Raw genomic sequence first — 26,182 nt, 5'->3', positions numbered from 1 at the left:
ATAAATAAATAAATAACGGATACAAATACAGGCCTATCATTCAAATTCCCTCTCCCCACGTCTTTTCGGATTTTAAAATGTAATGTAATTGCATTTTTCATGTATTTTGATGTTTATTCCCTAAAACGACGGGCATGTACAAATAGTTTAAAGTGTTCTGTTATTGACTGAAAATTTATGGATTTATAAGTATTGTAATCAATGTTTTGAAATGATTTCATACGCAGGCATACTAGTATTTAAATTGAAACATAAAAATATAGCAAATCTATATTCTTGCGCATCTGCTGTTCACGGGAGCTTGGCGAGAAGATACTAGCCAACAAAGCAATTGAACACAAAATGCTTAAAAGCCGTTAAAATAATTACTAGTTAAGTAAAAAGTGTTTTTATGGAACTAAAATGTTATTTGCACTCAAGATATACAATGTTTTATAACTTTTATAGATAAAATAAGTACAAAAATTTAAAAATTATAGGCAACTGTGGAATATGTACTCGTTGAATGCATATAAATATCATTTTTTCTTTATTGAGAAGTAAAAAAACATTCGTACGCGCTAGGAAAAAGTTACTAGACCTCCTGGTGTGGCTTTTTCCTCACAGTTAACAATGCTATAATACTGCACTATTACTATAAATCTAATTTTTCCCTTCTACAGTTAAAGGTTGTTATCATGCAGGGCTTCAGCTAATGAAAACTTCTTCAGCGGTTACTGTCAACTCGAAATTGCTCCCCAAGTCACATGGTACTGTTGCCGTATCGGGATAGTAGGGTTGCACTCTCTCCATCTATTCCTTCTCAATGGTTACAACGCTCATGACATTTTTTTTTTTTTTTTTGCACTTAATAGAGGCAATTATCTTTTTCATTCCACTTTTCGCTTGAGTAACCTTTATGATAAGGGCTTCGTTCCTTGTTTTATTTTTCAAGTCGTTCATTATAAAATTTGTGCCTCGAGGTTTAAACTCAACTAACAGCCAAATATCAGACCAGCGATGAGATGGAAAGGAAAATATGCGGCTTATAGGCGGTAATCGATGCACAGATGTGCTCTTAGATGTGGCTATGGCGTTACAGATATGCTCTTTTACCTCTTAACTACACTGATGAGCCAAAATATTATGACCACCCAGTCAATAACGCGTTGTGCCACCTTTGGCTTGCAAAACAGCAGCGACACACCTTGGCATAAATTCCATAAGCTCTTGGTAGACGTCTGGAGATGATTGTACTAAATGTTAATTCAGCGGTCACGCAAAGTTGAGATATCTTGCCATAATGGTGTTTCAGCTCTGAACTGCCTTTCCATGAAGTCCCAAATGGCTCTATAGGATTTAAATTCGATGAATTTGGTGGCCAGAGCAGTTGTTGGAATACTTCATCATGCTGCTGGAACCACTTCAGTGCATTCAAAGGCATGTGACATGGGACATTATCTTGCTGAACGATGTCATTTCCAGTAGGGGAGATCGGCGCCATGTACGGGTGCACCTGATCTGCCACGATGTTCAGGTAGTCCACAACCTTCATGGTATGTTCTACCACAACTAAGGGTACCAGAGCCTGCCAGGAAAAAGTCCCACAAATTATAATACCGCCACCATCAGCCTGTTTAGGACCAACGGTACAAGATGGGAGCAACGTGTAATAACACGGCGAAACCTGACACGATTATCCACGTGATAAACAAGAAACCGCGATTTTCCGAACCAGACAACTCTCTTCCAGTCATCCAAGAACCAGTCTCGGTGTTCTCGGGCCCACTGTAGGCGTAGTTGGCGATGTTCATTGGTCAATGAGGCACACGAGTGGGACGTCTGCTCTGCAGTCCCTTATTTAACAGTGTCCGCTGAACTGTGTGTTTGGAAACACTTTCGCTTGCAACTGCATTGTATTGAGCTGTCAGTTGATCAACTGTCTGCCTTCGATTTTGCTTTACCAAGCGGCCTAGTCTCCGACGTCCCTTATCTTTGATGACGCATAGCCGTCCAACACCTTTACGCCTACTGTTGGTTTCACCGTCCTTTTCCCACTTTGCATATACAACGACAGATCGTGAACAACCTATCAGTCTTGCAGTTTCTGAGACACTCACTTCGAGTCTTCGGGTCATCACAATCTACCCTCTATCAAAATCGCTGAGATCGTTACCCTTTCCCATAATTCGCAAAAGAAAGTGCTCGAATGAGCCCTGACCTTTTTCAGCCCCAGTTATATACCAAGACCCCACTTCATCATGAGGTCTGAACGTCATCCAGACGAATTCTTTGAAAATTTTAGGGGTGATCATAATGTTTTGGCTCTTCTGTGCATTTTGACTCAGCTTTGCAAAAATAACAACTCTTTCACTAATATATTTTTTTTAAATATGAACTACATTCGATCTATATTCTCAAAAAATTGATTGACTTATTTTTTTACAACATAATTTTGAGATTACCATTTTTTGCTTTAACAATTCTGGTAGAAATTAAAAACGTTTTCTCTTTGTTTACACAGAAAATCGTTTTGTTTTCCCTCATTTTCAACTTAGAGAATGCAATAAACTAAAAAAGCCCTATTGACATTATAAAACTGGTGCTTCAAAATACCACCACTATTTTACCTTCTCCCCTGTTAGATTCATTCAGATGGAATCGACCTAACTTGGCCGCTTGCCAGATTTCATATTTTCCGTGAGCAAACTACTTCTGTGGCAAATTTCCTAACTGCAGTGCGATGATTCATGTAGATATCACGTACATACGAGCTCATACACACAAAAAACACTACAATACTTCCTATTATAAGTAGAGATGGATAGCCTTACCAAAACAGAGTTTGTTAAATTTACCTACCCTTGTTTTTACCAATAATCAAAGCCCTTACTAATGCAGGGAAATGGCTTTTAGTAGAAGAAAGGCCGCATTAAACAAAAGACTATCTAAAAAAGAAAAATAACAAGAATCGAATACTGCCCGAAAGGAGTAGCTTTTCCTACGAGCCACTTCAAAAAGCAGTCTTGTTGGTTTATGAATATTAACGACAAGATTTCGGCCAGTCCTTTACAAAGCCTATTGAAATAGCAAAGATTTTTGCAGTACGTTACACCCTAAACCAGGGCTAAGACAAAAATACATAAAATACACCGCCTGCTCAGTTATTCCATCACAGGACTGCAGTTTCTTGCTTTTTAGCACTAATCAGCCCGGAATAGGAAGCTACTGAGCTGGAGGTGGAAAATCTCTTAAAAGTGATGTAACAACTCAAATGGCGTTGTATTTTATTTATTTTTGCCTTAACAATGGCTTAGATCTGTAACTTACTGCAAAATACCTAGCTTTGCCTTCAGTCTTCAAGTTGAACCGCACCATTGATGTGGTCACTCTCTGGTGTGCTAATTCTGCATCAGCTACCAGTTTGTTTGGCTCTCTTGGCTCCTTTAAAAGGTTTTCCGCCTCCAACTCAGTGGCTTCCTATTCCGAGCTGATGAGTGCTAAAAAGCACGAAACTGTAGTCCTCGGATGGAATAACTGAGTTGGCGGTGCATTTTATGTAATGAAGGTTTTGCTTTAGATTGAGGAGGTTTAGCTTTAGATTTTTTTTTGTTTCAATTGATTGAAATTTTCACATCTGTTTGTTATTTTCGTCGCATATACAAAGAAAAACACACAATATACGCGAAAATTTTAGCATTAGAATACACATAAATATTTACATGATGTGATGAAAAGTTTTGTGGAATAAGTGTTATAATATGTTCTCTTACATCAAGCACTTTTTCTCCAGTTTTAAGCCGAATTGAAAGAGGTACAATGTATAAATAAATACTAAAACACATTTTTAAAAACAAAACATGAAACTTTAAATGCAATAGCAAATGTTTTAATGTTGTTGCATGTTGCAAATGGAAATGAGGAAATGGAGTTTTTACCATGGTATTAACATCTTACGTTAAAGAAGTAGTATTCAAAGCAAAAATCACATTCAACTTCAGTGAAGTTGCAGTGTTTTTTTTTTTTTTTAAATCCTGTAGTTAAAGTTGTTTTCTAAACGTAATAGGTTTTAAAGCTATTAATTTTAGTTTTGGAATACGCATGAATGCTTATTTAAGCAACCATTTATTTTAAATGGATGGAATAGAACGATAGTGGCGTAAGGCAGCAATTTTACAAATTGAGTTTAGCACGGATTTGGGTTCTTCATTATCTCCTCTATTTAGAGTGGCAATTGTACAAGAAAATATATTTATCACTAGGAGCTCAAAATTTTTCCACTCACCGAAACTGCTTTTCAAGCAAGAATGACAGTGATGTAACTAATTTTCCATGCTGATTATTGGACCAGCAGCCAGAATTTTTTGCTAAGAGGGATATCCCTCACTTGCAACAGTCATTGTAAGCAGGGCAGAGGTGCTGAAGAAAAAAGGACTGACTCTGACTCCTTTTCCACAAAATCAGTCTGACTCTGACTCGGCAGTCATGAATCCATTATGTTTGACTTTCATTTAGTAACCCATCCTAAATGTAGAATGATAAAGGTGTGAGTCACTTTAATTTTGACTCAAAAACAAATAACAAGTAACTTTTCATAAAAACTAATGCATAGTTTTTTTTTTAAAAAGACCCCTGCGTAAATACAAATAGTTCTCTTGAGTTTATAATTTACGACTTAAAGTTAAAAGTTCTGATTTTTTTTTCGTCAGATGTTTTTACAAAACCTTCAATTTCTCCAATTCCTGCCAGAATGACCTACGCTACTTTCGTTCTAACCCCAACATTGTGTGTAGTAAACATTTCTTATAAGATTAATCAACAATTTTAAAAGTAAAGTTATAAAAATGCAAATTTTTTCTTTAGACAAATGCAAATGTGAAACGATTACAACTGAAAAATTTTTAATTTCCAATAAATCAAACCACGTGACATCACTTTAAACTAAAAACTAAAGCCCACAAAACATTACATGCAGCTCACAAGTGAAAAAAAAGTAATAACACGCCAAATGCCTGACTAATGATGAGAAGTAAGACAAACAACTTCTTTGATTATGTTAAACATCTCCGTATTTCCTCGCTCTTTCTTTTATTTTAACTATTTCTGAAGGCTGTAAGAGAGGAACAGCATTATTATCTTGTCAATTGATAATTACAAAATTTGATAAGTTTCTTTCTTTTCTTTTCTACTTGAGCAGAGTAAAGTTTGTTTCTATCAAGGATCCAACAATGCTACTTTTGAATAAAGCTATGTTTTTGATATAAGTCAGAAAGTAACTTATAGTTCAGAAAATCAATAGTATTTTAAAGACATTGGTCAGTTTTGCTGCTTAAATTGCCTGGCAGAAAAGGGAACATTAATTTCTTTTTTGAAAAAAAAAATGGAGGCACAAATGAGTAATTTGAATAAAAAAAGAAAGAAAAGAAAAAAGGACGTACTAATTAAAAACTTTCCAAAATTATAGTTCAATGTTTTTTTTTTTTCCTTAATAAGGTCATGTATACATTTTTTAGATTTAGATAGATAGGGGGGAGTTGGGCGGAATGGGACAGTTGCATATATATATCGAACTAAAATGTGAAAATTTATCTGTTGCCAGTCAACTTAATATAGTAGCCTAGAATCCATGAAGAGTCTAAGCTGCTACATCTACTCGACAAGATCGAGACAATTTTTCATATTTTACTCCTGCACAAAAGCAACTGGTCCAATTCTCCCGACGTTCCATTCCACCAGAGTCTCCCCTAGTGTGTTTGTTTATTCATTTAAGAATGCGTAATTTTTTTCATTTTGATTTGTTTAAGAAAATTTGAAAAGATTCGTTTAATGAAATATGGTTTAGAACTACTTCAAGTAATTTGAAAATCTGTATAAAAAGAGTGTTTCATTTTTCTGGCTTATTATTTCAAATTTTCCACAATAGGGGGGGGGGTCAAAATGTAAATTAAATACCCGCATCTACTATATAGAAAAACACCAAATTCCCTTCCACATATGTTTAAATACATTAATTTCTCAATGTCTAGGCGGGATGCTCCCTCTTAACCTTAAAGATGATGTGTAGAGAAAATGTACAGTCATTCTCCAAAGAAAATGAAAAAAAGAAATTGTTTAACTTAACTGAATTAAAATTTGGTTTCAAAAATTGTGAATCCTAAAATGAAAAACAGTAAGTTTAAATTATGTATTTGAGGAAAATGTGTAAGTTACATAGAAGAAATTGATGTGAAATAATACTTTGCAGATAAGCACTTACATAAATGTATATAAAAGACCGGAATTAAATATTTCGGGAACTCATAGCACAAAATTTTGAGCTCAGAAAATTTCTCAACGTAGCTAACAGAGTTCAACTTCCTTGTTACGAGAACCGAAAAAAAAAAAAAAAAAGAAAAAAAAAAATCCGCTACGCATTCCGTTTTTGATTGATTTATTGTGCAATACAAAAACTTAAGTATTTAGAGTTCGGAGATAGATCTGAAAATTAAAGAACAATTAAAGTGAGTCATTTAATTAATTTTGCAATTAATAATAAATATTTAATGCATAAAAGCTCAATCAATGCATTGTTAACTTTAAAAACCTAGCATTACACGTACCTAGCATCACACGTGTACGTCATGTTATATCGTCATAAAGCCATCTTTTAGCCTGTTTTTCGATATCATTCATTAATAACATTTTGTTATGCTTGTTTTGGTGACAATCATATCCATCATAATAAATTAATATTAATATTATATTAGAGCCCTCTTGTTGCAGTGCGGCGTTTTACCAAACTTCGCCTTTTGAGCGGCATAAGTTTTCGCGTTCCTACGACTACGTTATGACCTAAGACTCAGACTAAATAATTGTAAAATTTTTGCTTTCTAACTGCTCATCTTTAGCACGACCACATAAATGTGCAACATATTAGAACTAAATAGTATTGTATGATAAGCAAGCTTTTTGGCTTTTTTCATGTGTATCTTCAGCACTTCTTGCACATACGCTCACGTGGTTTATATGTGTCAAATAGCGCAAAGATTTTGACTGAACCTAGTATTACAGCTCGCTAGTTCTGCTTAAAATGTATTGCCTGAATAATAATCAATTAATACTAAATTGTTTAATAATTTCTGTCTAGAAATACTGAAAATGAAATCCTAAAGCACACAAATAATTAAATAAAATTGAAACTAATAGGCAAGTCAGAAATAAGTGTTTTTGTTTGTTAATAAATTATATTTTTTTGCAAATGGGACAATAATTTATTAGCCAGTATCAAATTGCTCAAGTATCTTGATTTTTAAATGCTATGTATTACCTAGTTCATTATTAGTACTAAATTATTTTCCGAATCAAAACTTGAGATATAATAAATGAAATTCACAGTACTTTTCTTAAATGCACTCAAACAATTTAAGAAAACAGAAAATAAAAAGCAAACCGGAAATAAGTGTTTTCATTTTAAGCACATAGTAACTTTTTCTAAATGGAGCAATAATTTATCAAGCAATATCTAATTTTCTTAAAGCATCTAATTTCTAAAATGCTACGCATAGCAAAATATAATAACGATAAAAAAACACTCTAATGTTTCAAAGATATCTTTGAACTGAATATATTAAACGGATCTATTTCTAATGTTCCCTTAATCTGTATGTATAAAAGTGCTGCCGTTCATACTATAAAAATAAAAGGTTTGTAGATATTTTATAGCTCTATCACGCATTCGTGCTTTAGAAATGCGCTTCTGAACGAGTTCAATTTCGTTCTATCAATTTTCTCTCAGCATTTCTTCAATTCTATTGTTTCTCATTCCAATTACGATGCTAAAATTGTTTTTCGCTATCCATGCAAATGATTATTGAGCAATTTTCTGTTATGATCACGAGACAGTAGCTCAAATATATCTTACGGTTTTTAAATTTTAATCTAAATTCGAATCTTTAGCCGTAGCTCTAATCTTTAAGATTACGAAATGTTTGTTTTAGTTGTCATTTTGTTTCATTTTTTTTTTTTATTGGTGCGCAGGGAAGAAAAGCTAGTTCGTTTCAAAATCATTTACTACTGAACTCAACAAGCCTACGTTATTTATCTACGCATAAAAAATTAATGCTTTGATATTATTTTGCAAAGAGAAGCTTAAATCACTATTTGAACCTGGACTGCGGAGTCGGAAGAAAATTGGCCGGCTCCGACTCCGACTTTGACTCCTGGATTTTGAATCGAACGACTCCAAATTTTTTATTCATTTATTTTTTAATTTTTCAATGCCTCCCCCTACCTTATGGGAAAAAGGGGAAACCCCTAAACACCGATTGAAATATTGATTCTTTTTTATGAAATATTCGCGTTATATTTTATTGTAAACATAAGATGCATACAACGTTGGAAATTCAGTTTGAAGACCAAATTATCCAATAGTTGCGACTTCTAAAGTGAGATTACTTACGAATCCCATTTTTAAAAAAAATGAAAAGGATTAATTAGCTCCCCTTTAATGTTTAACAAATAAATGTTAATCAAATCCTGTGCTTTCAATTTTTGAAAGCTGTAACTTTAGAGAAAACAAAACTTTTTTTTCTAAGTCAAAAAACTTTTCTCAAGAGTGGGCACCCCCCGTCCCGGGGGACACCCATCTGGTGGGTAACACCTCAACTTAATTTCAGAGTTAATAAAAATTGAAATACTTTAATTCTGAGAAATTTCCCCAATTATAAACCTTAAATTTCATCTTAAAAATTTCAATGAAAATATTTCACTATACTGCGGGGAGAGGTCGGGTACCTCAATTTTTAATTTTAATTTTATTGGCAGCTTTAGAATTAACTTTAATATGAAGATTTTAGGATTGACTACAATTATTGAGTGCTGTAACTAATACATCACGACAGAAGAAAAAAACTTTCTGCCTGCGTATCTCGACTACTAAATTTAAATTCCAGTTTTGGAGTAAAAATAAGTGCAAAGCGATCAAATTACAATTAGGGCAAACAAAACCTGGTAGTGTACGTATGGTGTTATATTACTCTTCGCTGCCTTAACAATGCCGCCCGGTTAGGTTTGACCGAACTGCAGTATCCCCGTCAAAGGTGCCCCCCCCCCCCCAAGGAAGACAGCAATTCCCTCGCAAATGAAAAGGAGCACCCCCCAGAACGGGAGCCCCTAAAATTGAGAAGAAAATACCTTTTAAATACTCCCCCTAAAAATTTCTTTTGCGCAGTCTGCGCCATGGAACCGTCTTCATGGGAACCCCTACCTCCATCAATTTATCATAAAGCTGCAGCACATTTCAGTGTAATTTGGCATAAATCTGCAGCGTATTTCAGCGTAATTTGTCATAAATCTGCTATAAAAAATATTTTTTAAATAAACCTAAGTACTGCTCAACATATGATATAAATTAACTTTATAGACTCCATGTCTCAGCACATCTTAAATATTCGTAAGTCGAAACAAGGTAATAAAGCTTTTAAAACATTATGCACAAAAGAGTGCAAATGAGGCGAGCTTTCACGTTTCATATGCTAACAATTGATTGGGTTTTTAAAGCAACAACAAAGTCCTTAGGAGTTAAGAAGGAAAAACAATCCAGCGATAATGGAAAATGAAGAATTTTTAACTGAATACGTAGGCGGTGCTGTGAGTGGACGATGATGGACAACTGGGAGGATCTAATCACGCGTTGCCTTTAAATCATTGATATGTCTGATTGCTTTCACTGAGGCCCACGTTCTTTAATCTTTCTCTTTATTTCCATGAACAAATTGCTATTACTATTCTTTAATACTTGCAATAGTTTTAAAAGCATTTGAAAGCAGTTAAATGTGCAAACGCATATAAAAGTTAACAATTGATAGCTTTTAATTGAGCTAGACTGAGTTTCGCTTTTGTGTGAAAAAAATTTGCTACTATCATGTTTAAAGTTCTTTTTACACAATTCCGGAGTTTTTATATAAAAAAAAGGTTACAAATTGACTTATATCGTGATGATAATCACATAATCATTCATGAACATAATTCACTAAAATAATTTCAATAAGTCATTCTTAACTGAATTTTTTTTGTAAAGTAATCCAAGTATTTATTTTTGGAATGATTACAATTTTATCTCGTTTAATGGTATCTGTTAGGTGGCTATATTCATCCTAGTTCTACAAATTTTTAAACAAGCGATCTGAATAAGATGTGTGTATTTAAGAGTAATATATCTTGATGTTCACACTTTGTTGGATGTGTTGGTTGAGCTTTCTAGGTAGCGATATAATGAAAAGTGATAGACCATTTTAATGTTGTTTAAAACTAGCTCTGATAATGAAATATGAAAAAACAACGCAAAATTTTCCTAGTTAATTTCAAAGAAAAAAGGAACAATCAGGTTTATGTTCAAAAACAAGAAAAAAAAAAAAAAGCTGCTTGTAATGATAAGTTTTTATACAATTAGTTGTCTTTGAATATTCGTTTAGTTGTTTGCGGCCGTGAGAAGCAAAGTGAGGTAAGTGAACATTTTCAAGTTTTGAGTAAAACGTGTTTAAAATTCAGGTCCTAGGCAGTCTCTTATTAAAAAGTGTTTCTGAATCATGCTGTATAGCAGCATCTTCTAAGGCTACTAGTACTAGCTATATATCGGACCCCGGAACAGATGAGAGGTTTACCAACCATGTGTACTGATTATCTCAAAATTTTTACTTTTGCCACTTACATCCCTTTGCTTCTCACTACCTCATATGTTTGTAAGTAAATATACTCACAAACGTCTCAGAAAGTATAGCTAGTGTCATTTCTGAAATTCAATTCCAGACTGAGGCTTCAGTCATTCAATTCTAACATTCTGCACACATTTAGTTTTAATGTCCAAGAACGACAAGGTGTTTGGACGTTGTTAAATTAAAGCTACAACGGGGACAATATTTTTCACAGTATAATATTATTAAAGTGTTACAATAATGCCCACTCGTAACAAATTCAATAACTGAAAGAGTGAAGAGAGATCTGTTTAAAAATATGCCGTCAAAAGGTAGATAGAACAGCATCATAACTGTTTGTCTTGTACAAAAATCATGAGGACTCTTCTAAGATAAATTGGTACAAGAGCAGACCAAGCGATCTACATGTTCAAAGGTTTTGGGGTGCATCTGATTTATTATAGACCTCTGTAAAGAATATACGTTAGTAATTTACTCATAAGTTTTCGCACAATTTTCAAAATTTCAACTGATGATTTAGATTCAGTAAATTCAAATTATTTCTTTGACTGAAAATTGATTGATTAATTCACAAAAAGTCCTTAAATTAGTCTGTCTTAAACCAATTTTAAATGAGGAAATATTGCTTGATAGGAGAAAGAGAGAAACTGTCAATAGTAAATGAAATTTCGTAGCACCCCTTATGATCGGAATAATTGTTTATCCTTTATTTGCTTGAGGATCCAAAAAGTGAAAGATATTTTGTTGTTGATACTGCTTGTAAGATAATGCTATATGTGCTCCAAATTTTCAGCTCTTGTATTTTTCAACAATTGTGCGTTTCAACATTATTTTTTTTCTCCAGGTGATATGTGCCCTCAACCAGCGCAGCTCAACGCAACTATGATGGAACCTTGTTTAATTTTTGATGGTTATGACTACTTTCATGGAAATGAAGTTGCATACATATACTCTTGTATCATTTTAGCATTCATACCAATAGGTAAGAAACACTTTTTTTAATGTTCAAATTTATTTCCTTTTCTCATATCCTTGCACACATGCACGGGAATGTCCACAGCTTGACTATTACAGGTATGAATTGGTTAAATCTGTTGTTACCAGTGGACTTTTTTAGTCTCATAACTTCGATTTTTTAATCATAAAATAAACCAAAAAGTAATTAAGCCTTTTAAGATGGAACAAAGTGAATTATTATCCTTGCCGCCTGCCTTGTCTAGTTATCAGAGAAGTATGTCTGCGACAGGAAGGTTTGGGTTCGAATCCCAGCTCGGGCATGGACATACTCTCTCCTGTCCTTGTCCTATCGTTGTCCGTTGTGTGAATGTGTTTTTATGCTGTGAATGGTTGCCTACTCTACAAACGGTCCTTATGACATGTATGTACTGTAGAAGTCGGACTTCACACCAAATTACGGTACAGTTGAAAAAGTGAAGCAACGCACCCCAAATTTCCAGAGTAGGTGGCACACAACAACACCAACAACAAATTGTTATCCTTACTTATTTTTTTAAGACAGAGAGGAATAATACAGATGATAAAGCAAATGCTTATTAGCAGAGGATTGGAGTAGGAATTTACCAACGAATGCTGTTTCACTTGTTTATAATGACAAAGATCATTCAAGTGACAGTATTGCCTCAAAGAAAAGTTTTATGGGAAAAAATAGTATATCCATTTATTATATCCAGAGACTGTTCTCTCTCTGGAAACCAGCAGTTTCTCTCTTATTAGAACTCATCAGGCTTGAATAGTGAATACCGAGCTGGAGGCAGATTTCATGAAATTGAAGCTGAGAGTGACAACAAACTGGTAGATAAAGCAAATTTAACAATCGGTTAAATCCTCTCAGAGCTAAAAAAAAAAAGGTGCACGCGCTGAAAGGCGGAAATGTATTAACTTTGTGAAAAAAACTGTGGGATAAGTATCAAAATATAAAAAGTAATTATGTTTAAACTAGAATTAGCATGTTTAATTAATTTTTTATCAGTGCAAGTCTTTATAAACACATTGCAGCGTATGTAATAGCATGTAACAACACAACTTAATAGACAACATGTATATTATGTTATTATGTATATCTAAGAAAGAAACAGGATTCTCACTAAAAATAAATTTGAAAATATTTGCAAACCTACTTGAAACGTAACTTAAAAACTGATTTAAATATTAACTTTGAAATTTTTACGTAGAATTTATGGACTCTGACAAGAATATGTATTAAATGTTCTAATTCTAATTAGAACATTTAATGCGTGTTACACATTTTTTTCAATTAAAAGTAACAGTACGTATTTTTTACTAAAATAGCTTTTAATTTATTTTCAGTTTGTGCTGGAATTGGATATGGCGTCATAAAATTGCAGAACAAGCGACGTCGAGAAATAAAATTGAAAAGAAGCAAAAATCATGGGAAAAATTTTGACAAGTTATGTAAGTTAGCTTTTCTAACTGCTCTTCTAAAATAGTGAGTAAAACTGAGAAACTAATTTAACTTTGATCCATAAAAAAAGCAGAGAACCGTTTAATAAGCTTTGATCGTACGTTCTATTCAGCTAACCATTTGTAAAGCTTTGAATTTACGTATTATCTGTACATAAATTTGTATGTATGGCCAACACGAAAATTGCGGAAAGTACTCACGCAAAAATATCTTTTCAGTTTCAAGAATGTATGCTTGAAAGATAAGTTCATCAATAACTACTCAAATGTGTATTTTTTCAGATGTTAAAGAATGGCTCCATCAGAACTATAAAAGGTGCGTAAAAGTCAAAATAGGACCAGAAGAAACAATATCGACGCTTAACAGAAAAGGCGAAATTTTAAGAAAAATTGATTTTAAATCTGTTAGCTCACTGGTTGTTGAAATTACAAGAGAATCGAGTAAAAAGCCAATGCTTCTTATTAGATCCCCAAGAGATCACGACCTGGTAAGTTTTTAGCTGTATATACACTAACGGATAAAAAAAAAAACTGCATCATTAAAAAAAAAATCATTTAAAAAAATTTCTCAAGAAATAGGAAAACAATTAGTCTGTAATTTTTGTCACATAAAATATATGCTTCAGCTTACATATTTCAACAAAAATTAAGAGACACCCATGCATTTAGAAAATCAGCAACAATTGACTAAACAAAACAGGGTTTTTGATCATCCTCTATTGTAAATAGCTGGACATAAGCTGTAACCTTCATTAATTAGCTCACTTACTGTGTAGAATAGTTTGACACATTGTCGTGAAAGTATCACTTATATTCACGAAGCTATGAACATTTATTTCAAACTATCAATTTTGTTCGCAAGGTTTTGGCTCATTACATGCAGAGTTTTTTGTGTTAACTTACCAAACTTTAAAAAATAAGTGATTGCATACAAAAGAATCATCATAATGAAACGTGAAATAAAAATGATGAAAATTTGATGAAATATGAACATTTAAGGCAATTAATTTATCAATGTGCATGCGCGAAAGATAGCACACAATTAATAACTTTCAAAATTTCTTGAGCAATAGGTTTTATAACTTACTAGAAGATTCATGTAAAATATCAAGAAACTTAAAAAGGTATCGGCGACCTAATGAGCGGCATTTGAATTACTCTCGGATAGGTGACGAATTGTAAGGAATTGGTCGCAAATAACCTCGTGTGTCTATCGCTAATCACACGACTGCCAGAAAGTGTTGCAAATTTACGAACGATACCTCACAAGTTATCATCTATCCGAGAATAATTGTACTGCTGTTCATTAGGTCGCCAATATCTTATTTTTTTTTTAACGGGAATTCTTTTCTGTATTGCCAAATCTGAAAATTTTGAAAGTTATACAGGGTGTTTCGTTTTAACCTGCAAGACCTGTATTTTGGCAAACGTTAGTCTTAGAAGCATGCTTCCAATTGCAAAAATGTTCAAAATCAGATGCAGCGTTAAGATATTGAAAGTTTGAAGCAAAAATAAAAATGAGTCAAAAAATACAAAATTTAACTTTTTATACGGGCCCTAGGCAGGGCCGCGCCAAGCCTGATCGGCACCGTTGTGCAAATGTCTTTTGAGCGCTTTCATGCAATGGTGTTCGCGGAAAATATGGTTAACACATGGAGTGAGGTTTTGTAGACAAATATAATGTAGGAAAAAATAACTTAGGCATTTAGTTTATTTAAAAAAAATAATAAAAAAATGTGCAAACATTTTTTGTTTTGTTAAAATGTACACTTAAATACATTTATTGAAACAAAAGTTTTTTTTTTTTTCATTTTTTAATAGCATTGAAAGCAAATTTATACATGTGTATATTAAATACTGAAGACATCCAATACTAAATAAACTGATTGACTCAGCTAAGAGTTACAAAACAGTGACGCAATCAGAAATCAATTTTAGGGGAGGGGGAAAAAACAATTATTTTTTTCTTCATTTGAACTTAGCTTATATTCTTCATCAGCCTAAACATGCAATTTTATTCGATCTTGGGAGATGTAAGGGGGAGAAAAAGTTTCGGGAATCTCTCCAATATTTTCCGAAATGTATGTCTTTTAAACGCAATTATAGACCATACTTGCAATTAGGGAAAATAATAGGACTCAGAGAGTTTCTGATCGATTAAGCGTCTCCTCCCAATGTTTCAAAATTAAAATCCTCAAAAACGAAGATTTTAGACGTTCATAATAGTATTATGAAGAAAGGGTCAGAGGTTCCCCCGCTTACTTTTTCTGAAATTGCAATTTTGAAAGGTAAAATTTCGTCGTTCTTAGGTGATATAACAGGGCTTGGGACATCCCTCCCCGAATTTTTTTGAAATTAAAGACTTATAAACGCAATTTTTGACTATTTTCTAGTAACGTTAGGGTCTCGGCAATTTTTCGAAATAAAAGCTCCCAGAACGCAATCTAAGACTGTCTTCAATGTTGTTAGGTGGCTCTCCTCAAATTGAGGACGATCTGTAATGATTTTTTTTGATGGGAGGGGGGGGGGATAGGACCTTCTAGGGCTTGGCAATTGAAAATATTTCATCTCGATACGGAATAAAAAGGATAAAAAAGAGAAAATAAAAAAAATAAATGTGGTTGGGGCGTAAATAGCTGACAAATAACCAACAACATGAAAATTTTAAATTAAGATTTATTTTTAAAAGAACTACGATTTTCCCCCGACATTTTATAACCTGAAGTGTGAAAATCTCAACATTAAAAATGAAATGTTAACATTATTACAATATATATAACAAATAAAATCTTAACATTAAAATTGAAATGTTTCAACATTTTCCTATTTAAATGATTGAGAATATTATAAAACATTTCATAAGGAAAATACGGGAAGTTAAAATCTTAACTAATTGACTAATACTATTCACGAAAGTTTTTCATATGCATTTAAATCACTTTCAAGTATCCCGTTTGCTTTCAGTGCGACGCGCATCCCTACCATTTATTGACACTACGTACTTATTATACATTTTAAACCGTTAAAGTAAAAAATGTGAACTAATAATACATACCAAATGTAATTTGAATGAAGAAAACAATCCCATTGTAATCTAAATGACACTTTCTAATAAACCATTTTTTAAGTAAAACTTTTGTGTTTAGGTATTGCAATTTGAAAATCTGCAAGGAAGAAACAAGTTCCTCCACAAACTCGAAAATTTTCTTATAGGCAAAAACAAGACGTTGGAAAAGATCCAGACATACAGAGATGCCATGCTCGCAAACGCCGAGACTAAAGAAAAAAGACAGAAAAGGCTGGAGCACTTCTTCAGAGAAGCCTACGCACTGGTAACAGACGAGTTCTTAATCAATTTCTAACAGACGTGTGCCATAATGGATTCAATTTTCACAATTATGGAGCAATTTTTCACCTGCTTCATTGTATGGTCGATTGATCGGTAGTAATCGCTTGTTCGCCAAACACATCAACTTGAAGCACATCAAGGTGCGGCGAATTTCGGAAAAGCTTAAGTCCAATTAGCTGTTGAAATTAGTCTCGAAGATAGAATCCTAATTTGGTGTGTTGTGTTTGTAACATTTCCTTCAGTTTCTCGATTCTCATTATCTATTACGAGCCCTGACATCTTTATTTCACATAATTTGCATCATAGTCGAACAGAATGTTGAGAGAGAAAAATCTCCCCGAAAGAGTAATTATTACAAGAGCTTTATATACAATCCAGAACTATCGGTATTCTCACTGTTTATATTGAATAAATAGTAACAAGTCTAAGAATTGTTCATTCAAAATTGCTGTAAGGTTTAATAGTTTTTATTCGTTGAATATTTTCAAAATTTACCGAAAGAAAAAGAGGACTGGATGAGTTTATTGAATCTTAACATACAGTAATAAAATATCTTATAAGCGTTGGTCATGACATAATGGCTCAAAACCTGTCATTTCAACAACAGAATCTAAGTCATTTGCAAAAGTTTGAGTGAATATATAATAAAATAAAGTATTATAAGATAGTCATTATATTACATTTTCTATTCGGAATTTTTCTTGAGAAGTGTTGAAAATAGTCAATTATTTTGATATTTTAACTCATTGATGTTTTTAAAAATGTAATTAGAATCATTTGTGTTTAGAATACGATACAATAACTTTTTAAGCATTTTGTTTTTCTCTGAATATTTTTTATTGCTCAAGTGGGACATTTTTAACTTTTCATACTCAAAACGTAAAAATGTCAGTATTTCCATATCCCGAACATAGACTACAGGTTTTGAATGTTTTCCTTTATCCTTTCAAACAGACTTTTGGCTTGAAACCTGGCGAGCGGAGGAAATTAGAAGATATTGGAAATGATATTATCATGGTAATGCGTACATCCTTATCCAAAAATGAATTTGCCGAAGCTTTGGGTATGAAACCGGACTCGCTGTTCGTCAAACGCATGTTCAACTGCGTTGATAAAGACAAGGATGGTCAAATAAGCTTCCAAGAGTTTTTGGATACTGTTGATCTCTTTTCTCGAGGTACATTTCAAGAATATCTGTTTTAAAAATGTAGTTATTAATTTTTGATGTATGATTGTAGATGTACGTGACCGCACCGTAAATTCGATAATTCTAGATTAAGCTTTGTATACTTATTATACATAAATTATTTTCAAATAAAAAAAAGAACCGACTTCAAAAAACAAAGAGGAACTAAAAAGTAGAAAATAATTGGTCATACTTAAATATGATTTCCTACCCAAACGTATAAATCAAATTTATTTTACAACTCCAGGACAAAAATCAACTAAACAAAACACCCAATTATAAAATAAACACTGATTTTAATTACTATACATGAATTATTTTATAACCTAACTAATTATAAACAATCTCTTAAATTTTAATAACCATTTGAAGTCGGGACCTCCCATAAACTACTAACTAATGTAACTGAGTAGGTTTAGTTTTAAACCCTTCCACGTTTTGTTAAATTAGTGTTTAACTCAAGATTTGGTGGGTTGCCATTCACGCCACGTGACGTATCTCGCAGCTGACGAAAGCTGGTCTCCGTATCCACAACGTATGAAATTTAAAATTTCTTAGATTTCTCCGGGACCCCTCATCAGATCCAGAAAAAATTAACATGAGACCATTTGGAAAGTTGGAAAGTATGCCCTTCCAAACAAAAAAAGAATTTTTCAAATTGATCCAGTATTCTTGGAGTAATACGAAAACATACTTAAAAAGTCGCAAGACGAAATCATAACCTCCTTTTTTTGAAGTCGGATAAAAAGCTTTTGATTGCGCTACAACAACTACTAATAATACGGCGTGGTAAAAATAAATTTATAAAAAAAACTTTCAAGATTTTTCTATCACCATTATCTAATTCTTATGTTGAATGAACCCCAGAAAACAGATACACTGACTACCAATAAGTATTTGGACACCTGTTATAGAAAAGAAAAATTAACTTTATTCAAAATCAATAGTTAGTAGAGCTTCCACGAGAAGCAATTACAGAGTGAACCCACAGGGGAATACTTCCCACAAGTCTTTGTATGACAGCTAGTGCTATTTTCTTCTACTCAGCTTGGAGAAGACATAGAAGTTCCTTCACCGATTTTGCACGGGGAGTGCACCCCTGAATCCGGCGATGCAACTCGTCTCAGAGGTTCTCGATAGGGTTCAGGTCTGGGCTCTGGGCAGACCAGTCCATTCGATGGGCAGACCAGTCCATTGGCACCATACCAAGTTTTGGTTGACGTCGAAACATGACAACTAATAAAAGCGCTCGTCCCCGAAGGTCGGAGCTCTGCTGCATGTATTAGCTCTAGAATTGCCACAGTTATCCAAGTAGTAAGGTACGATCCAAGGAACCATAACTGATTTAATGAGCCATTCGCGGTTTCGCCTTAATACGGCATGTACTTAGACATGCATGGCTTAATCTTTGAGACAAGCATATGACTACTGGCAGGATCAACCAGGTAGCGTCCGCAAAAAGCTGGACGTTCGAGCCGAAAGAGGCACGAATCCGAGATTTATACTGCACGGCCCCGCACTCGGCAGGACCGCGGGACTCGCTTTCGACGGCAAGCCCCTCGTAACTCAGTACGGTCAAGGAAACGCACTCTCTCCGGAGCGGTTCTGTACTCACAACGTCCCCAACGGCGTCAACGCCGAGGGGCGAGCGTGCACAGTCATCGAGTAGTCTCGTTCGGATTTACGGGCAGAAAAACCCATTCGTTCGATTACGACTCTGCATGCGCAGCGATGGGTCCATTACTCCGCGCCGCAAGCAGATGAGCAGCACTAAGCTAGGGAATCCCGGCGTCGAGAGCCGCCGGGAGCTCGCCGGCAGGGAGCGGCAGGTGAACATCCGGAAATACGACCGGCATCACCACGCACTACGGCCCCGCGGGTCATCCTTATGGCCGGTTACGTAACGGGTACCCGAGAGCGCGTACGGCGCTCCGAGCCCGAACCAAAAGGACGGCACACCACCGACGGGAGAACGAGAGGACCACCGCAACCTCCGGAATACGACCGGCGTCACGGCAAAATACAGGTCCCACCATGAACGTTCCGGATAAATACGACCGGCATCATGGCGCAATACGAGCCTCGGCTGGCCAATGGGTTCTTTGCAACAAGACTCGGCGCGCGCGACGACCGCGCGCTGCTCGAGCGCAACCCACTGAACCACACATCCCCCACGAAACATGACAACTGGCATTGTCGTCCTGAAAGTAACAGGGGTCCAACCCGTAAAACTGCCACAACGTATTAAGCACAATGTCATCCAAAATAGTGCAGTAGGCATCAGAGTTGAGCTTACCATGAATGGGGACCAAGGGTCCCAGCCTATACAAAAAGAGAAACACCCCCAGATCATAATTCCACCTCCACCGAACTTGACTGTTGGCACAATGCATTCTGGCAGGAGACGTTCTCCAGGTAGACGCCAGACCCAGACCCTGCCATCCGAATGGTAAAGGGTGAACCTTGATTCGTTACTCCAAAGAACCTGTTTCCACTGATCTACGGTCCGATTTCGATGTGCTTTGCACCACATTAACCGAGCAGCGCGGTTAGACTTTGTGATCAAAGGCTTATGGGCAGCAGCACGACCATGAAAACCAAGCAGATGTACTTCCTTACGGATGGTATTATATGAAACAATATTTCCGGACGCCTGTTGAAACTTCTCGCAGATGAGGGCCATCGTTTGGGTGCAGTTCTTCCGAATTTCTCAGGACAGCACTTGTCGGTCTCTATCTCCCAGTTTCGTTGGTCTGCTGACTCGGGGCACATTCCGACAATGACAGCTCACCCTCCACTTCTTAATCACATAGGCCACTGTTGATTTAGGGTACTTCAGATCGCAAGTAATGTCCCATAAGGATCGGCCACATTTGTGATACCCAATAGTTATACCTTTCTCGAAATCAGAGAGCTCCGAACTGCGAGGCATCTTGCATCCCAAGTAACATAAATCACGTTACATCACGTTGCTCTGAAGCGTTGACATCACGTTACTGGTAACGTTGATAGAGCGAAAATATGTCTCGTTGCAAAACGCAAAAGCAACGGTTTTTAGTAACGTTACATCAACGGTTTCAGTAACGTTACATCAACGATTTTTGAAACGTTACATTAATCTTTATTTATCACGTTACATCACGTTGCTTTTAAACGTTGTATTAAAATTTTATTCGGCTCGGGTTCGATCCCCGCTGGTCGAAGACCCACCGTCGTCATTAAAGGGGACTGGGCGACGTTAAATATGCTCGTGGTCTCAATGTCCTCCAAGTGAAACGATACCTCTGGGGGTGCTAGTATCAGGTAGCTATTAGCTCTTGGACTAGTTCTAAATTCTCATTAACTGTTCGATCCGGTGATGGTGCTGCCATCTATTGGTATATAAAATAATGGAGGCAAGGCACTAGTATGCAGACCTCGACATAAATACAGTTGTAGTCAGTTGTGACTCTTGAATAGAAATAGAATAGAATAGAAAATTTTATTCAAGCTTTGAAAAAAAAAATGTTTTTTTTTTTCTTGGTGAGAATGGAGGTGGGTTCGTTGAACCCTTAATTTTTGATACAGTAAGTATTCTGCATTTTTTGTTAATGCAATTATTGTTAATATACTTTTATAAAATCTTCAAAAAAAAATTTTTTTTTAATTTATAGAATGTCTCATGCCGTTAAAGGCGTTCGAGTATTCTCACACTGTTGCTTCATTTACAATATTTTGTAAAAGCAGTCCTGACATTTAAAAATAAACAGAGCATAACATAGCATAGCCGAATTTACATCAAGTGGAGTTCTATTAATAGTCAAAATTAACGATATTACTACAATTTAAATAAAAACTTCTTTCATAAATAAATCCTTGAAAAAATAATTATTATTATTACTAAAGAACTCCAGAAATATTTTTCGAAAGGCATGAAAGTTTAAAAAAAATCCTCTTACATCAGTACTAGAAACAAAAATTTGCAGTATTATTACTAAAGATAATTTCAGTTACATGACAAAATTTTTCTCAAAAAATTGTTACAATTATTTCGTCAAAATCATTCTGCAAAAAGCCGATTAAATGAGTAAAAAAATGGTATCATTTATCACTTTTATAGCTTATTAATGGAACATATCCCCAAGCTTCAGCATCTTTTTAAGAAATCAATGAATAAATACTCAAATAAAAGCATCTAACATTATTCTTTCAAACAATATTATAAATAAAAGTAACGGTGGGAAAAATACTCAAACTCCGACCAACGGCGGTTTATTAACTTCACAAAAATATGTGATAACACTTTTTTTTAAATTAAATAAGTATATCAACAATAATACACTAACAATAATACAAAGTACTTACCGCTAAAAGTGATGAGAGATCGCGATTGCGAAGCAGCAAAACAATGGCGGCATAGCAAGCCAGAAGTTGTTTACTGAAAATGGCCACTAGGGTTCGGAGGTTGCCGAAGACGAGGCAAGGTGCAACGATAAGTAACGTTTCTTTTGCAACTGTTTGTCAACGTTACAAATTTAAGAAATTTGCAACGTGATGTAACGTTTCAAAATTACACTTTTTGTAACGAATCGATAAAGCAACGTGATATCACTTTGCGTGGGAAACGGTAACGATGTTTCAACTAATTGCAACGTAATGTAACGATGACGTAACGTTTCAGTGTTACTTGGGATGCGACTAAAGCCGATGCTGTTTCCTACACGATATATACCGGCGGAGGCCGTGACGTACCTTAGGACCGCAGATATCGACATTTGCATAGGTGTCCAAATACTTATTGGTAGTTATGTATACACCCCCCGTTTCCCCCCATCCCCTACCATTTTCGGTACCGCCCCATGTTTCAGTTTTTAACAGTTTCATGGTTTATTTCATTATTTTTATTTGGAGGTGATTAAAGTGTTTTATTAACAACTATTATTCTTCTGGTAGGCTAGAGAGGTGGGAAATTCAAAAGCATGAATATTTGTAGCAAGTTGGCAAACTCATTGGACTAATATCCTTCTAAAATATTTAAAAAATCATCAAAAACAATCTTTTTTCTCCAGGGGTTCGTTTTACATTTTTTTTCACTTATTTTCGGCATAAAACCACACTTTCGGACTCGCTCCTTTGAATCTCGTGGCCGAAAAAAAAATTCAAGTGGTAAAAGCTTATTTTTAAAAATCTTGGAAGCACTTCTTGTTGCATATGAGTCGCACCGCAGATCATCAGTAAAGAACCTTCTCGGATAATTTATATTTATTTAAGTTACATGCACAGGTATAATAGAGATTAAAAATTAAATTAAGTATGCTCATAACATTCCATTACTGTATATTTATATTTTTTAGGATGCACCAACCCCATTGTTTATCATATCATGATAGAGTAGGAGAGTCGGAACCCGCGAATCCCCTCTCGCTATAACATCATCGAAGATCGTCCGGAGTAGTGTTTATGGAATTTCAGTTTCGAAAATTTGTCAGCCGGAAGCCTTAGAGCTTCTCGTCAAAATAATTATACCAAAGTCTGAAACTGCATTTTTAAGACTACAGCATCGAAACTTTTCCTGGAAGGCGTGCTCCCCCCCCCCCCGTCATCACCATTGAACGTCTTAAATCTCGTTTTTAGTGTTTCAATTTCGAAAAAATTCCTTGGAGTAGGCCCCCAAAAACTCCCCCTAACACACTCGAATGTCGCCTATAACTACGTTTTTGAATCTTAACTTTCGAGTAACTTCTGGTGTAGTAGCTTTCAACAAAGAAGGCCTGCAATCGCGTTTTTATGATTTTATGACTGTTTCTGACTGATTATTATTCTAACTATTATGTTTATGTTGCCAATACAAAATGACGCCCTCCTAAACCGGAAGAAGAATCCACTCGCTCTCTCTCTGTATTGATACATGCGTTTGAAACAACTGGGGCCTCCTCACTCGTACTTCCCACTAGATTTTTGAGTTTCAACGGACCTGCATAAGTGCCTTCAAATTTGCATTATTGTAAAAAAACAACAATGAGTAATTCTAGAAGAAAAAATACGTAATTGCTTTCTTTTAATTGCAGGAAAAATTGACGCGAAATTGCGTGTCATCTTTGATATGTGCGATGATGATGGTAATGGCGTCATCGACAAACAAGAGCTCACAAAGATGTTACGCTCTTTAGTTGACATAGCAAAGACAAATTCCTTAGGCGAGGACCAAGTTATGGAGCTCATCAAAGGGATGTTTGGAACAGCAGGTCTAGATTCCAAGGAAAAACTCAATTACGAAGATTTTAAAGTTTTAATGAAAGAATTTAAAGGGGACTTCATTGCAATAGGCTTAGACTGCAAAGGTATACTAAAGCATATCTTTTGTTATTTTCTTTGCAATAAATTCTGTGATTTGAAAATGAAAATTATTATCATTCATCGTCGAAAACATTCAACTAAAAATGTAATTTTAAATGCAAAGACCTGAAGCGTTTGCTGATCTAGCTCTCCTAATATTTCGTAGGGTTGATGAAGTTGTGTAAAATCTGTTGTAAATTTTTACACTTCGATTATAATGAAAAAAATATCTTATAAAATGAAGTTAATTTAACATAATTTTCTACCTAGGTGCGAAGCAAAACTTTTTAGACACGTCTACAAATGTCGCCAGGTAAGTGTTGACTTTTTCTCAATAGTAAGTGTAATCACAGCCTAAATGAGATCTCACATATATATTACCATAGTTGGATTGGTAACCTCGCGAAAACCGAAGGATTTTAGTAATCTGACCACCATAAAAAAAACTCTCTTTTCACTGCACCCGATCTATACAATTTTTTGAATGATGCTGTATTCAAGGAATACGTCCCTTGTCATCTTGTCATGTATAATGTTACATATCCGGCTCGGTTTCTAAACAACAGTAGCAATAGCAAAATTCATGGCGTAGATGTTTTAGCGCAGTGGTTTCTAAACTTTTTCGGGTCCATCGCCTGCTTCGGTCTAGAGGTTGATTGGTACCTATCCCCCTCCCTTCTTTCCTGAAAAAAAAATCATAAGTTGGCGTACATCGATATTAATGAACGCATAAATGCCAAATTTTAATTTGAAGAAAAAGGAAATGATAAAGCAATTTTATATATTTGCTCTCAAGGGAAAAAAATAAAGAAATAAACAAATAAAAGTAACATTTTTAACTTTTTAAAAAAAATTTCCAAACGAACTGATTGGTGTTTGATGGGAAACACTACTTCACTAAAACCACAGTACCGTACTTTTCCATAACAAAAGTACATTTTATACAAAATTATTTTCTATTTTCAGTTGGAATTTGGGAATAATTGACACTTAAATGTTAAAAAATAAATAAATAAATAAAAATTTGAATATTCATAAATTTGGGGATGAATTATGAAATAATTCCTCAAGGTGCAACCAAGATACAGTAAAACCTGTAATGTTGACCACCCTTTTAAGTTGACCACCTGTCTAAGTTGACCGCCTTTTTCAGGCACAGAATTGCCCTTTATTGTATAAATCAACCTCTATAAGTTGACCAATAAAGTAGTGCACCGCAAGTGGTTAACTTACACAGGTTTCACTGTATGAGGAAGAAACTTCTGAAATTTAATTTGCTTCTTTTTTAATTTGTGGTTCTTTGTTTGAAATCTTAACAATAAGTTTCGTACACGTTTCCAAATGTTGATTGACTTAAAAAAAAAATTATGTTGGTTTTTAAATGCTCATCGCCCCCCTGTCGCCCCTCACAAGTTTATCGCCTCCTTAAGGAGCAAAAATAGCCCCCAGGTTGGAAATCACTGCTTTAGAGCGGAAGTACAGTGCGGAAGCAAAAGCGGAGTGTACGCAAAATATTTAGTGAACGTAATTAGATAAAAACATTTAACATCTTTTCACCCCCTTTTCAATGTATGCTATTATAGGCTTTAACATAGGGGTAAATCTGCATCTTCACGTTGTTCGTGAGATTTGTAAACGTTGTTGAAAGCACCGGTTTTCGAAATTAAAAGCGGAAAAATTTCACTGAAATAGAAAGAGGATCCGATGAGAGCATTCAGCAGTTTTAGCGCCATCTAGTATCATTCATATAAAACAATAAGTCATTCGGCAAACAAAGTGGCAGTTGCTCTTTCTAGTACACGTAGTTCAAAGAAGCCGGGCCCGTCATTAGAGCAATCAGTGGAGTGGGGGGGGGGGATAATCGACACCTCCCCACTCCCCGAATTTTGAAAAAATAATGTAATTATGCATTCTTGCTTGTATATTGAGGCTTTCCCCCCATAATTTGCATTGGTTTCATACCCTTTGGAAAACTTTGAAATGACGGGCCTGAAAGAAGCTGATTTACTTTACATTGCTCGAATTTGAAAGTACAGGGGACCGAAGTTTTTCCAGCCTCCGTTTATCTGGATCTTTTGATTGTCCGGATTTTTTAAGGAAATTTCTGTAAACAAATAGTTTAAAGTTATGATTCCAAAGGAACGCAACTATGAGTGCGCCAAGCATTCACTTTTTACTTTGATGAAATGTATACTTCCTATCAAGATTGTACAATAAATT

The 26,182-nt window shown here is 34.9% G+C and overlaps 1 protein-coding gene across 1 annotated transcript in view; it reads left to right on the top strand.

The window, feature by feature from the left end:
* The window catches only part of LOC129223755 (dual oxidase-like), a 253,791-nt gene that overhangs the window by 200,706 nt on the left and 26,903 nt on the right, over positions 1-26,182 (top strand). The window contains exons 14-20 of the mRNA XM_054858115.1: positions 11,515-11,652; positions 12,999-13,103; positions 13,395-13,600; positions 16,259-16,444; positions 17,416-17,638; positions 23,695-23,967; positions 24,233-24,275. Of these exons, the coding sequence (XP_054714090.1) occupies positions 11,515-11,652; positions 12,999-13,103; positions 13,395-13,600; positions 16,259-16,444; positions 17,416-17,638; positions 23,695-23,967; positions 24,233-24,275 (1,174 nt within the window). The remainder of the gene's footprint in view (positions 1-11,514; positions 11,653-12,998; positions 13,104-13,394; positions 13,601-16,258; positions 16,445-17,415; positions 17,639-23,694; positions 23,968-24,232; positions 24,276-26,182) is intronic.

Source organism: Uloborus diversus, chromosome 6 (genome assembly GCF_026930045.1).
Source record: "Uloborus diversus isolate 005 chromosome 6, Udiv.v.3.1, whole genome shotgun sequence".
Lineage (NCBI taxonomy): Eukaryota > Metazoa > Arthropoda > Arachnida > Araneae > Uloboridae > Uloborus > Uloborus diversus.
Note: the sequence above shows the minus strand (reverse complement) of the source record. Positions and strands in the feature narration are given on the sequence as shown.